The sequence below is a fragment of the Protopterus annectens genome, chromosome 14.part0, assembly GCF_019279795.1.
Source record: "Protopterus annectens isolate FY-2018-M chromosome 14.part0, PAN1.0, whole genome shotgun sequence".
Classification (NCBI taxonomy): Eukaryota; Metazoa; Chordata; order Ceratodontiformes; family Protopteridae; genus Protopterus; species Protopterus annectens.
In genome coordinates this window covers 248,838,275-248,851,471 of record NC_056748.1, presented here as the reverse complement: position 1 = coordinate 248,851,471, position 13,197 = coordinate 248,838,275, and the positions used below count along the sequence as shown (strand labels likewise).

Below are 13,197 nucleotides of genomic sequence, written 5' to 3'. Positions count from 1 at the left end.
AAAAGTAAAAAGTTATGGCTAAAATCAGGAAGAGCAACTCCTGTAATGATAGGAGTTTTCTAATTCAACTAAACGGGAAACTAAGAAGACAAGTTAAGTCCAACAAGGCCGATTTCGAGGTTTATATAGCTTCACTAGCTAAAGACAATCACAAAGCCTTATACAGCTGTGTCCAAAACCTTAAAGGCAGCACACATCAGTGTGCCAAACTGCTGGTCAGTGGTGCCATCTTCACCAAGTGGAATGACGTAATGAATTTGCTGGCTGGCAAATTCAGTGCAAACCTCACCCCAAAATACCCCCTAAGCCTCACTCCCTGAAATATCTACTAACATAAACCTCCCAGCTATTAACAGGTAGCAGGTCCAGGTGGCACTTGCTAAGGCCCAAAACACAGCCTGAATGGGCCCCTGACAATATCCCAGGATGCCTCCTAAATAGCTGGAAGTATGACCCATCAGGACAGCTTGAGTCACTTTTTAACAATAGCCTCAAGACAGGTTTTATACTACTAAAATGGAGGACCACAGGGTTAATTCCACTTCACAAGGGTGGAACTTTAACTGACCCTGGAAACTACAGACCTATTAGCCTGACTACTCTAATATGTAAAGCCACAGAATGGATTATCATGGAAATTATCAACAAAGACATAAGAAAACTTCAAACACCAGACCCAACCCAGTTTGCATTTAGTAGATGTACATTGAACATTTAAAGAGTTGTATTGGTGTGTTTGCCAAATAGATGATAGATTTTATGATTAGTAATTAGAAATTAGAAGAAATGGAAGTAAGTGAAGGAATTTGGTAGGGCAGAAAATGTTAATATTGTAACAAAGAGGCTTCTTTTAAGCAGGTTCAGAGACCATTATATATGATTATCATAAGGTTTATGTTAGAAGTACAGAAGTGAGATAGCGAGGAGTGTCGTAAACCTATGTATTGGTGAAGCATTGTTGTGGGGCATAGGACTGTAAATGAAGACAGTTTTGTTTGACAGTATGACAAGCTTAAGATTACAGTGTCATTTGTCCTGGAGATGTTCAGGAGCAGATCCATTAATGTGGTAGATGAGGTTTAGTTGTGTTTTCAATGAGTTTACACACTGAATAGATTTCAGTGGTAGTGGGATGTGCTACTATGCAGTAATGTACATAATACTGGTGGTGTGGTATGCATAACTGTCAAAGGACATGGACTGAACCATGTGCTACTATATATTTTTTCATATGTGCACACCTACATGACAGTCCACGTTAACATTTGTAACTCCTGCTTTGTACATGTACTCGCATCATATCCTTGTTACACTGAAGTGGCCTGCTGTACCTGGACTTTCATTATGTATTACCGGCAGACAGTGAGTAACTAATAAACACATTTATTATATACCTAAAAAGAAGCTACAAGTGCATAACACCAACATGAGATTTGTAGAGGTAGTAAGCATTGTTCATACTGTTGACCCACACTTTCAAGGAACAGTGTGAGTATATGATGCCATTACAAGTTCAGTAGTCAGATTGGGAGTTGACTATACTACAACAGACGCACCTTCAGGTAGTGCTATAAGTATACAGGACTAGGTGAGCTCAGCAGGCATAATGGAGATGTACCATATACCAGATTACTGCCACACACTTGCGGGGAAAGCTGTAAGGCACTACCACACAGATTGATCCTGTTTGAAATTCTCAAGTGTGTGTGCATGCTCAGCAGGTTTAATGGGAGTAGAAAGCACTGCCAATTTGCACCTTCAGGCAGCATTCTAAGAGCCATAAAGGAAAATGAGTTACAAAACACACACACATTTAGGTGATGCTGTTGGTATATGACACCAGATTAAGCACAACAGGCATTATGGGAGATGACTACATGGCAAACACTCACCAGGTGAGCTTGAGAGTAACTGTCTGAAGGAAAATCGTATCAGTAAGTTATCAAAAATACTAGTAGAAAAATGCATTTTTGACTTATTTATAAATGTTTAATTTTAAGGAATTTATACAATATGGTTACTGTACATTTTAAAAACCATGTTTATCAAATGACCCTCATTTCATGTGCATTAAGAAGTTCTGAGCTTAGGTAAGAAAGAAGAATATTTTTATATGCTGGTATATTGTGTCTGCATAACAGGTATTAATTTATGTGTTTATTGTACCCATTTCAGTTGAAGAACTGCAAAAACAACTGCAGAGGGCACTGAATCCGATACCAAATATTCCCCCTCCTCCTCCACCACCACCGCCACCTCCGCCCCCACTGCCTCCTGTATCCAGTAATCCAATACGGTGAGTATCAAGCATTGAACTTCACTGCTGGCAATATTTTGTCCCACCAAACTGCACTGACAAACTAAGACTACTTTTGGGAAATCCTTTCCCATCTCTATACTCTGATTTTTTAATTGGCACATGTCATTTTTCTAGGTTAACTTCCATATGCTGTGATAGGTGTTAATGGAGATATGAGTAAACTTAAGAGGCAGTTTTTGTGTGTGTGTGTGTGTTAGTTATGCTTTCCGGTTCTTTTTGTGGGTAAATTTGCTGTTTTAACTGTGTAATATTACAAGTACCACTACTTAGACTATAGTAGTTACTTGAGCTGTACCTAATTAAATGATGAGCTTTTAGGTGGCGAGAGTTCAGGCGAGGTGGCTCCGGACATCATCCAGCAAGAAGAGAAGAAGAAGAGACAACAACGGAACGTTATGGTAAGAACATAACTTCTATTTTCCAGTGGTGAACTGTTACAGAAAAAATGGAAGGAGAAAAAGCAACTTGGGGATTTGCACAATGATTAAGGTGTTTACCTCACAGACCCAAGGTACAGGGTTTGATTCTCACCTCTGAAGGGAAAGTGGCTTGTTTTAAAGTGGTCTGCTGGGGCAGACCTGTGATCCTAAAAAGCATGCTAGACCAAAGCTTGACAACCATTGCAGCTGGTGGGCTCTTATAAGATCTAAGTAGTTAGATTGGGCTTCATGTCAAAAGGACAAAACCTGGAACTGCAAGTCCTGCAACTTCAGTAAAGTGCAGTCTGCTTCCAGTAGTTCAGAATTTGACTCTCTCAGTCTCACTTTGCTACTGTGTCATTCTGAGCAAGTGGTTTATTCGGGTAGTTCTGCAGGACAGTTGGAAAACTGGGCTAGGCTCATCAGTGATCTCCTAGACTGCATGCCATGAAGTTGTAACTACCTATAAAACCTGATATAGTTCTATTTAAAATATTTTTGCAGGGAAGGGGCTGCATCCCCTGCATCCATCTGCTTGGGTTGGTGCACCACCATAACCTTTGCTGTCTTCTTATACTAATTTTGAGATTACTGTACCTCAGAGTAAGAACATTTCTCTGAGATGCTGCAGTTTTGGACTTGATCACCTGTGTTGACAGGTTACTTGCAGTTGCCAGTCTGATGTTAAGCAGATCACATTGATGTGCATCATGCATACAGGTGGATCCCATCTGGACCTCGGCAAGGCCTTCAACACCATCCCCCACTCTGGAATCACAGATAAACTTACTAAGCTGGGCATAAATCTCTACATCACTCAATGGGTTGCCAACTGGCTTACTGACAGAACCCAGACTGTAAAAGTAGCCGACTCCAAATCCAGCTCCAGACAAGTGACAAGTGGAGTACCTCAGGGTTCAGTCCTGGGACCGCTCTTGTTTGGCATCTACTTCTCTGAAGTACAGGCCAACACTAAGGGACTCTGGCTAACAAAGTTCGCAGATGACTGCAAACTGGGAGCCATTATTGAATCCCCAAATGATGTGGATAAAAGGGCCTTACAGAAACAGATGCTTGGTGCCAGAGCCATGGGCTCAGGCTTAATGCCAAGAAATGTATAGTTATCCCCTTTGGGGAAAAAACATGTACCCATGAAATTACCACATAAGTGGCAGTACACTAAACGCTGAAAGTGTGATAAGAGACTTAGGGACACAGGTGGACAGTGGTCTCACCTTGGATAACCACATTGCCACAACAGTCAGGAAATCCTTCTATGTGGCACACCTCATCACTAAAGGCTTTTCATCCAGGTAAAAGGAGATCACTGTCCCACTGTACTCATCCCTCATTAGACCCATTATAGAGTACACCTCCCCGTTTGGTATGTACCTCACAAGACATCTGTAACAGCTGGAAAGGCTGCAGAAATACCTCACTAAAAGAATCACAAGCCTAAAGCAGATGCCCTATGCTGACCGTCTAAAAAAATCTCCAGCTATACTCTGGCATATCATCTACTCAGAGGTGATCTCTGCTTAACATACAAGGCCATGTCAAACCCTGAGCTGTTGGACATGCTCCACTTAAAGAAATCCCAATCCCTCAGAGCCATATGCTCCAGGGCTCTAAACCTTGTCATCACAATGAACAAAACATGCTGGAGGGATAGGTTCCTGACCTAGAGACTCCCCATACTCGGGAGTAGACTGCCGTACATGTCAAGCAGAGCACCTCCTTGACCCTCTTCAAAAGGAGCCTTGAAGATTGGTTGAGAGATAGGAAATTCACCCCGTGGATCATGTCAATCGCCCTGCTAGACAGGGGTCCAGGGATAGTAAATATTGTGGGAAGAAATATCCAGGGAATTGTTATATCTAGGCTTGTATAGGCCCTAGGGTCGATAGCCTAGTACCAACCTATGAAAGTCTGCAGAGAGTTTGGGTTGCTGTGCAGTAATACTGCATGTATGATGGAATTTTTTGTAAAAGTAATGGTGCAACCACCTCTGACATCCAGAAGTGTCAGGATTTGGTGCAAAGTATTTTGTTTTCCGTCTGTTTCAGTGCCAGCATGTGCTTGGAAGGAAGAGTCAGATTATAGTTTATATGGAGGTGGTGTATGATGTTTGCATGTGACCTATGCAGCTGATGCTTAAGGTAGACATTCTTAGTGTTCATAGCCAAACATAATGCTCACCCAGCCTAAAGTTTATATTAGAGAGGTTAATACATCTCCATTAGGTAAAGAGTATATTATAGAAATGTAAACTAAACTGTTGGATATTAATAATAAAACAAAATTAATTTATTTGAATTTTGCTAATCTGGATGGAATTTCCTTCCTTCCTTCCTTCCTTGCTGTAGCATTTTATCAAATACTTTGAAGCGTTCAGGTTGTTTCCATTGCAGGTGTCCAGTCCTGTGCTGTTGTCTACAAGCATGTAATGTAGACATTACAAGACCTTTAGAGCGTGGGCCTAACACTTTTTGCATGGTCCTCCTTGTCCTTCCTGTGGAGCAGTTGTTGAGCAGGCCTTGAGGCATGCATATTGAATTATGGATTCTTGTTCTCCCTCACTGTGCATTAATTAACCAGAGTGTGTTACATTGCTAAACTGATCAGACAACTTCAAGACAGTTCAAACTAGTTATATTATTATTATTAATGGAGTACTGCTCTATATGCGATTTTTAAAAGTATACTTTTACTAAGGTATAAGAGAAGGTAGGGCTGACTTAGTAATTTTTATCAGCTAGATAAGTCCTCTTCAAAGTCTGTATTTCATACTATGAAAGCCTGAACAGATGGTTACTAAAGAGTTAATAATGTGTGCAATTTCTCTTTCCAAATGCACTGAGTGATGAGGCTTATTGCTTATTCTAAATGTTGAATGTGCGCATCCCTGCACCTTTTTTCCCTGCCTATGTTGTGTACTTTTGTAAATAATTGCATATTATTTTCATACTCTTTCCTTGGGTTCCCTCCAAGTTGTTTATAATTTTAACTTATCTGGTAAGTACCTCTGCACAGATTTGCATGTCTCGTTATTGTTTCTCACCTCTTTATCACTTACATATCTGCCTGGGCTGAGACTGAAACTGTTTATTTGTGGTCAGTGCCCTACCCTTGTTAACAAATGTAAATGATTAATTAATTAGATGAAATTATCAGAGGAACGCACAAATCACAATTTATTTCAACCAAGTTCTATAATTCTTCCTGGGTTTTAAGACTAATTGTCCAGTATAATGAAATGTGACTGTCAGATTATTTGTAAAAATATTTTGTTGAAATTCCAGCACTGTATTTAGTGGATGAGAAGGGGTCTAGCCTTGGAACTGCTCCAGGTGACAGTAAGCATAGAAATGCAGTTTCATCAGGGCACACAAAAGGCAAAATAAAAGGCTAAAAAAGTTTCATAGCATTTTTACTATATCAGTAATTTCTGACTTACAGTAGTTCACTCAAACATTTGTCAATATTCTGTGTGTCATACACTATACAAATTGCATTCTTGCACTCTCCTCCATAAATACATCTCAACTTCTTTGCTCTAGAATTCTAGACAAAGCCAAAAATTGGCGCATGTGTATGTGTTTGGGGGTGAGGGGGCTGGGAGGTGGAAGCCTAAAGAAATGAACATTTCTAAGTATTATTTCTAATTCACTTAAAGTGCTAATAGAAAAAGTCTCTACTCCCACTATTTTGTAAAAGCATGGAACTCCCACGCTTATTGTGAGAACTACTACTAACCTACCTGGCTTTAAATCAGTACTGGAACAACACATGTTCAACTCCTGGATGTGCCCCTGCACTGATCCAGGCTAACTTCTTCACCACATCTGAAAATTCTGCATCACCATAAAGAACATTACCTCTTTTTTTTGCTTTATTTTTTTTTAACTCAACCTAAACCATTCCCAGAGCATTCCTTCCTTATTTACTTTCTTAGACACCTGGCATATCCCTTCCAGATTCAGTGTATTTCCTTGCATTTTTCCCATTCTGCATTTGATTCATCGCCGTACCTCTCAACCATACCAAATTCCTTGGTATTTCCCAGTTTTGAGGCTAAAATAATAGGTTGCCACGAATTCCGGAATGGCCTCTTCAAATCACGATTTTTCTCTTTATCTGCAATTTTTTCAATAATGCTGACGTAATTAACTTTCTGTTCCGACCTTTTTTAGTCAAGTTTACCTGCCAAATCTCTCACATAAAAGACAACTATGGTATATATAAGTTTCAGTTTATGTTTATCTGTATAATTTTCCTCCCTAACATTCTGTTCCACCTATTAACAGTGAAAGTAATCCACTAATTTCTGACATTTATCCGTACTGTCATATTCTTTGCCCTGAATTTTTAGCATTAGCAAATTTGAAAGGGCTCCATGAGTGCAGTGTGTTGATAGTGCAGTAGTGCGATCAGTACTGATAATGCATTTGCAGTTACAGTTGTAGCACTGAAGCGCCAAAATGCTTAATGTGGTATTTTAACTGTAGCAAACTGGAAAGTTCCAGAGCAGAACATATATTTTCTGGTCAATAACTTATAGAAAATATGTAACCTTTTATTTATTCATTTTCACTCCTCAACTTACAAGTATGGGGGGTACCAGCTCACAGAACTGCACAGGGCACCTTCTAACTTATATTACTGTGACGAGCAAAAAGAAGAAGAGAAGAAATATGGAAAACAAATGAAAAACAAAAAAAATATTATTTCATTTGTCTTAGGCTACTATAAAATGCACAGCTAATGAAAAACTTTGAAAATGAAAAATTTTGTTCAACTCTGTAAAGGAGTGAATCTTTTTGCTTTTGCTTCTGACATTTTTCAGTGTTATTTTTATATGATTTTGACTGCAGTTGATTAATTTGAGGAGAGTGAACCTGTCTAAAAAAGCAGTATGAGAGAAGAAAAGGTCTGAGCCAGTATAGAACCATGAGGAGAGAGATGCAGACCATCAGTACCAAAACAGTGGGGCTGTAAACCATCTTATCAGAAGCTGTGGTGCTGCGGTAGCGTTGTCGCCTCACAGCATGACGTTGTCCCATTCGATTCTCAGCTAGAGCGTCTTCTGTGTGGAGGCATGCGTGAATGGGCATACCTTCGTTAAAGGTTGTGCGTCAGGGCTGGTAACTCGGCACGTAAAAATCCACTACCAAACATTAGCGGACCGGAGTTCCGCTGTGGCGACCCCTAACCGGGATAAGCCGAAAGACACAACAACCACCACTAGAAAGACAGCAGTAGTTAAGATAATAATTAAAGCTAATTATCATTTGTTTGAATTGTCACCTTTGTTTGCAGTGTTTGAATTATTGATGATGAAGCTGATTTTGAGCTCTGATATTTATTGAACATTTTTGATTACAGGCTGATCAGACTTCTGGATATGATAGGTGCTTTGTTTTCATTTCAATATGCTATATTCAGGAACTGCAAGGTGCTGAGAATGATAATGCATTCAGATATCCCTGATAAAAAGATGGTCACCACCTTGGCCTGTCTGTGTGTCACTGTGTAAATGAGATGCCTGAGACAATGTGTGCAGGGAGCCATGGGTGTCTGTGCATAAATAACTATTTGTGCATATGTGTGTGTACTTGAAGGGGGGTGTAGTACCTGTCATCTCTGTTTGTGTCTCTGTGTATATGATAGCACTGAGACAGTGAATGACTGAGACCATGGGTGTTTGTGCAAGAATTACTATTGTGAATCTCTGTGTGTGTTTGTGTAAGTGTTTCTGTCTTTGAATTGGTTGTCTGTGCCTGTCGTGTATATGTGTATGTGCGTCACTGTGTATATGAGAGCATCAGGACAGTGTGGTAGAAGGGGCCATGGTTGTCTGTGCATGAATGACTGTTGTAAATCTATGTCCATGTGCATGTTTTTGTTTGTATGTGTGTGTGTGTCTGTGTGCTTGTGTATGTTTTTAAGTCTTTAAAGGGGGGACTTCTGTGCCTGTCTTCTGTATGTGTGTGTGTGTCTGTGTGTCACTGTGTACATGACAGCACTGGGATAGTGTATGACTGAGACCATGAGTGTGTGCATGAATGACAATTGTGAATACATGTGTGTGTTTGTGTATATGTTTATATCTTTGAAGTGGTTGTCTAAGCCTGTTGTGTATATGTGTATGTGTGCCACTGTCTGTATGAGAGCATTGGTACAGTGCGTTAGTGAGGCATACCTCTCAACCTTTTAGTGCAAGATATCTGGACAAAGCCTAAAATAATGGGGGGACAAAAGCAAAAAACAGGGACATATTTTTTTAAGTACTGTTATTATAAACTTAGAAGGATGATGATGTGCTCCATGGTTTACAGTTAAGGCTGATGTGTCAGTAGTTTCCAGGGTCCACCCTTGTGGAAGTGCATCACTACAGCAGTGCCCCAAGATTCAGGGACCATAACCTGTAGTTATGCTTACAGATTCAGAAGGGGATCAGTGACTGCATGTTTGACGCTGTGTTTTAGACATCTCTCTTTGCTGTCTGGACTCTTGTAACAATTATTATTTGTCTTAGACTGTACCTTAATCACATGATCCTTAGCGATAGTAGGTGGGGGAGGTGACTTGGGATGAATTAAGTTGGTATGGTAGTTACAGGGGAAATTTGACAGCAAATTTGTTTGGCTGTATGTTTGCAATGCCTTTTGGGTTCAAATTGGAGGGTCGGTTGTGGAGAAGTTCATATCAGTGTTGAGAAGTATTTCTAGTTCAACAACATAAAAGCAATGCATATAGCAGTAAGAAAGTAAGTGAAGAGGGGAGAATAAAGAGGTATACGGGATGAAAATGTATTTGTGCACATTTAGGGATATAGTTTATCCTAGTTTTGAACAATAATAAAAATAAATTTTAGCTAAGACGTCTTTCACAGCAATTTTGAATGTTGGTATGGAAGGTATAGACCTAATGGATACAGGTAAGGAGTTCCAGGGGTTAGCAACCTTTTGCAAGTACAGGCAATGCTCAACAGATTTTCTAGATTTGTAGAGACAGAGGAGTTTTTGGTCACTGGATCGCAATGACTGACTTGGAACATAATTGTGTAGAATGTGTTTTAGTATTATAGACGTTCAAATGTTAATATAGATGAAACAGTATTGTTCTTGTTCTATTTTGTTATTAATATTAATGTAGCAGTTAATTTTATTTTTAGAAAAGAAAATTGCATTTTAGTTTTATACAAGTTCAAATGTTAGTATAAATAAAACGCTATTGTTCTGGTTATATTTTATTTTAATATTTTGTCTGTTCTTCAAGTTCTGTTTGAATGTTGGTATCCCACGATTACAGTCTGTCGCTTGTCCCTTACTCCAAGGATGACAAGCAGGTGGAGTAGTTAGTTTAAGATGCTTTATTATATAGAAACACATCAGGATGGAAAGCAGCATCAGTGAATATAAATGAACTGATTAACAGATAGAGCTTACGCACACGCATCCTTACATCTCAACAGCTTACTACAAAATGGCGCACTGTGCCTGCACATGCTCAGTAATCAATACACTTAGTACATGCCCACAGAAGGTTTCTTAAACAGAGATACACACTGATCTACATCCACTGTCTTAAAGAAAAGATTGCCCTTTATCAAAGTAAGATTTCAATTAGGCATGCATCAATGTACACATTTAGAAAAGAAAACACAATGCTCAAATAATTCATGATGTTTATGTCAAAGTTGCTGTATATCTGGAACATGGTCTCGACACTCGACCAGATCTTGTGACATAGAAGGCCAAAATACTAGTCCTCTCACCCTTCTTTTGGTAGATTCAGTTCCTGGGTGACCATGATGCAAGATAATGATGTACTCTGGTTGCAAAGACTTTGGAACAATAACTTTTGGACCTTTCCTAATGATACCATTGTCTGACAAAATCTCATCTCTGTATGGAAAATAAGGTTGCACTTCTGGAGGTAAACTAGATTGCTTTGATGGCTATCTTTCGCTGAGAAAGTGATGTTCATCGTGTTTCACTGTTGCAGTCATGACTGTAGGGTTCTCCCCTGCCGGCAGGCAGTCCTCGGTCGGCCAGAATCCCAAAGTCTGCGCTGAGAAAGTGTTTGAGCTTCTATAAAACTGGATCTGTGGCTGTATGATCTCTCAGCTCATCAAGACATGTGGAAGAAAAATGTCTCACCTCCATGACTTCAAAATCAAATCTTTTGTTCTCATGCTATTCAGTGGTACTTCTGGGTGATCTGGATAATGTATCAGCAAGATAAAGACATTTGCCTTTCTTGTAGACAAGATTGAAATTATACTTTTGCAGTCTCAGCATCTTACGTTGCAATCTGGCTGGAGCTGTATGCATAGACTTTCTCAAAATAGTGACTAGAGGTTGGTGATCTGTTTTGATCTAGATTTATTTACCATACACATAATCATGGAACATGCAAAAACAATTGCCAAAAGCTCTTTCTCTATCTGAGCATACTGCATTTCAGCTTGGATAAGAGTTCTGGATGCATAAGCAACTGGTTGGTTCTCTTGTAGAATGACTGCACCAAGACCAAATTTTGAAGCATCACATGAAAGATAACTGGCTTGTGGATGTCATAGTATCTGAGAGTAGGTGGACTGGCAGTTGTCTGTTTCATGACATCATATGCTCTCTGGTGTTGTTCTAACCAAGACCGAGATGCATCATTATGTGTTGGCTCTCTGAGTAGTGCTGATATTTGACTCAAGTCTGAAATGAACTTGCCTAGGTTCTAGTTGAACCATGCCAAGAAAATGTTGCAGGGCTTGAACATTGTCTGGAGGTGGCATCTCAAGAATGGCTGTTTGCTTAGAAGGGTCTGGTCATAAGCCTAAAATGGTGAATAAATGACCAACATAAGTGACTTCTCATAACCTGAATCTGCATTTCTGTGGATTGAGCTTAAGATTCACTTGACATGCCCTTTCCATAACTTATGTGAGGTTTCTGTCATGCTCTGCTTCATTATTACCTCCTACCAGTATTTCGTCTACTATAGTAGCACAAGGATACCCAGAATATTTTGCTCCATTGCATGTTGAAAGACTTCACTTGCAGAATTTATCCCAAATGGCATTCTCAAAAATCTGTACCTTCCAAACGAAGTACTGAAAATCGTGATCAATGAGGATTTCTTGTCAAGCAGAATCTGCCAGAATGAACTCTGTGTCTAAGACAGAAAAAGCAGTGGCATTTGACATGAGAGCCGCAACTTTTTCAACTGAGTGCATTGCATGATGAGGTCTTTTTAATGCCTTGTTCAATTCTCATGGGTTAATACATATTCTGATGTCGTTTGAGCTTTTCTTATGAGCTATCACCATGGAAGATACCCACTCTGTTGGTTCACTAACTTGAGAAATCACACCTTGTTGAACCATTTTGTCTAACTTGGCTTTAACTCTAGTCTGCATGGCTATTGGAAGTTTTTTGGCTGACCTGATAACTGGACTGACATCGGGGTCTAACGTCATGGAGTACACAACTGGAAGCTTGCCTAGTTTGTCTTCGAAAAAAATCAGCATATGTAGAAAAAATAGACTGGGTAAAGTTAGAGTAGTGGTCTTTTAAGCTAACACAGTGAACTTCCTTATTAAATGAAAACAGTCCCATTTTCAGAGTGTCTCTGAGGCCTAATAATGACTGGACGAGCCTCTTGACCACACAAAATTATAAGTCGTAGCATCTCCCAGTAGAGTAACATGAAAGCATTACTGAGCCTTCGGTTTGAACATCTTCTCCACCATATGCAATAAGCTTTGCACACTTTGTCAAATCAAGCCTTTCACCAGCACATACTCTAGCAAATGTTTCTGCAGGCATAACATTGCACTTTGAGCTCTATGGGTTTGCCATTTATCCAAACAGTACAAAATACTTCATTCTTGGCCCATAAATTATGGGTTTGCCATTTATCTGAACAGTGCAAAATACTTCATTCTTGGCCCATAAATTAACTGCATTGACTGTTTCATTAAGCACCAACACACCATCAACATAAAAAGAATGAGACTCTGGGTCATGGCTTTCTAATTGATAAACTATTTTCTTAAATGTCCCCTTTTAATAAAAGAGCACACACATTTTTTTGGTTTATAAAATTTTTGAAATTATTCCTTTTATTACATGTGTGGCATTATTGACCAAAAGCTAAGGATTCTTCTCATTTAGATTCATGACTTCTACTACAATTACGACAGTTAACAATGAAACTAGGTTGGGGCCCATGCTTTGAGTTTGACAACTCATTCTTATACTTCACTGAGACTGTGCAGTTTCTAAAACTTGCTAGAAAGCACTAGGGAGACCTGCAGCAGTCCCTGGTAAACCCCATAGCTGCCATGTGCTCGGGCCTGTTTCTTTTAACCACATGCTGCATACTATATCAATGTGAGGCTTAGAAGTTAATGGAAACATGCACTTCTCATTTAGAAGCATACTTGTGTGCTTT

The 13,197-nt window shown here is 39.5% G+C and overlaps 1 protein-coding gene across 1 annotated transcript in view; it reads left to right on the top strand.

Moving 5' to 3' along the window:
• Positions 1 to 1,820: 1,820 nt before the first annotated feature.
• The window catches only part of SHTN1 (shootin 1), an 871,033-nt gene continuing 859,656 nt past the window's right edge, over positions 1,821 to 13,197 (top strand). Inside the window, exons 1-2 of the mRNA XM_044055545.1 lie at positions 1,821 to 1,895; positions 2,142 to 2,296. Coding sequence (XP_043911480.1) covers positions 1,821 to 1,895; positions 2,142 to 2,296 — 230 coding nt within the window. The remainder of the gene's footprint in view (positions 1,896 to 2,141; positions 2,297 to 13,197) is intronic.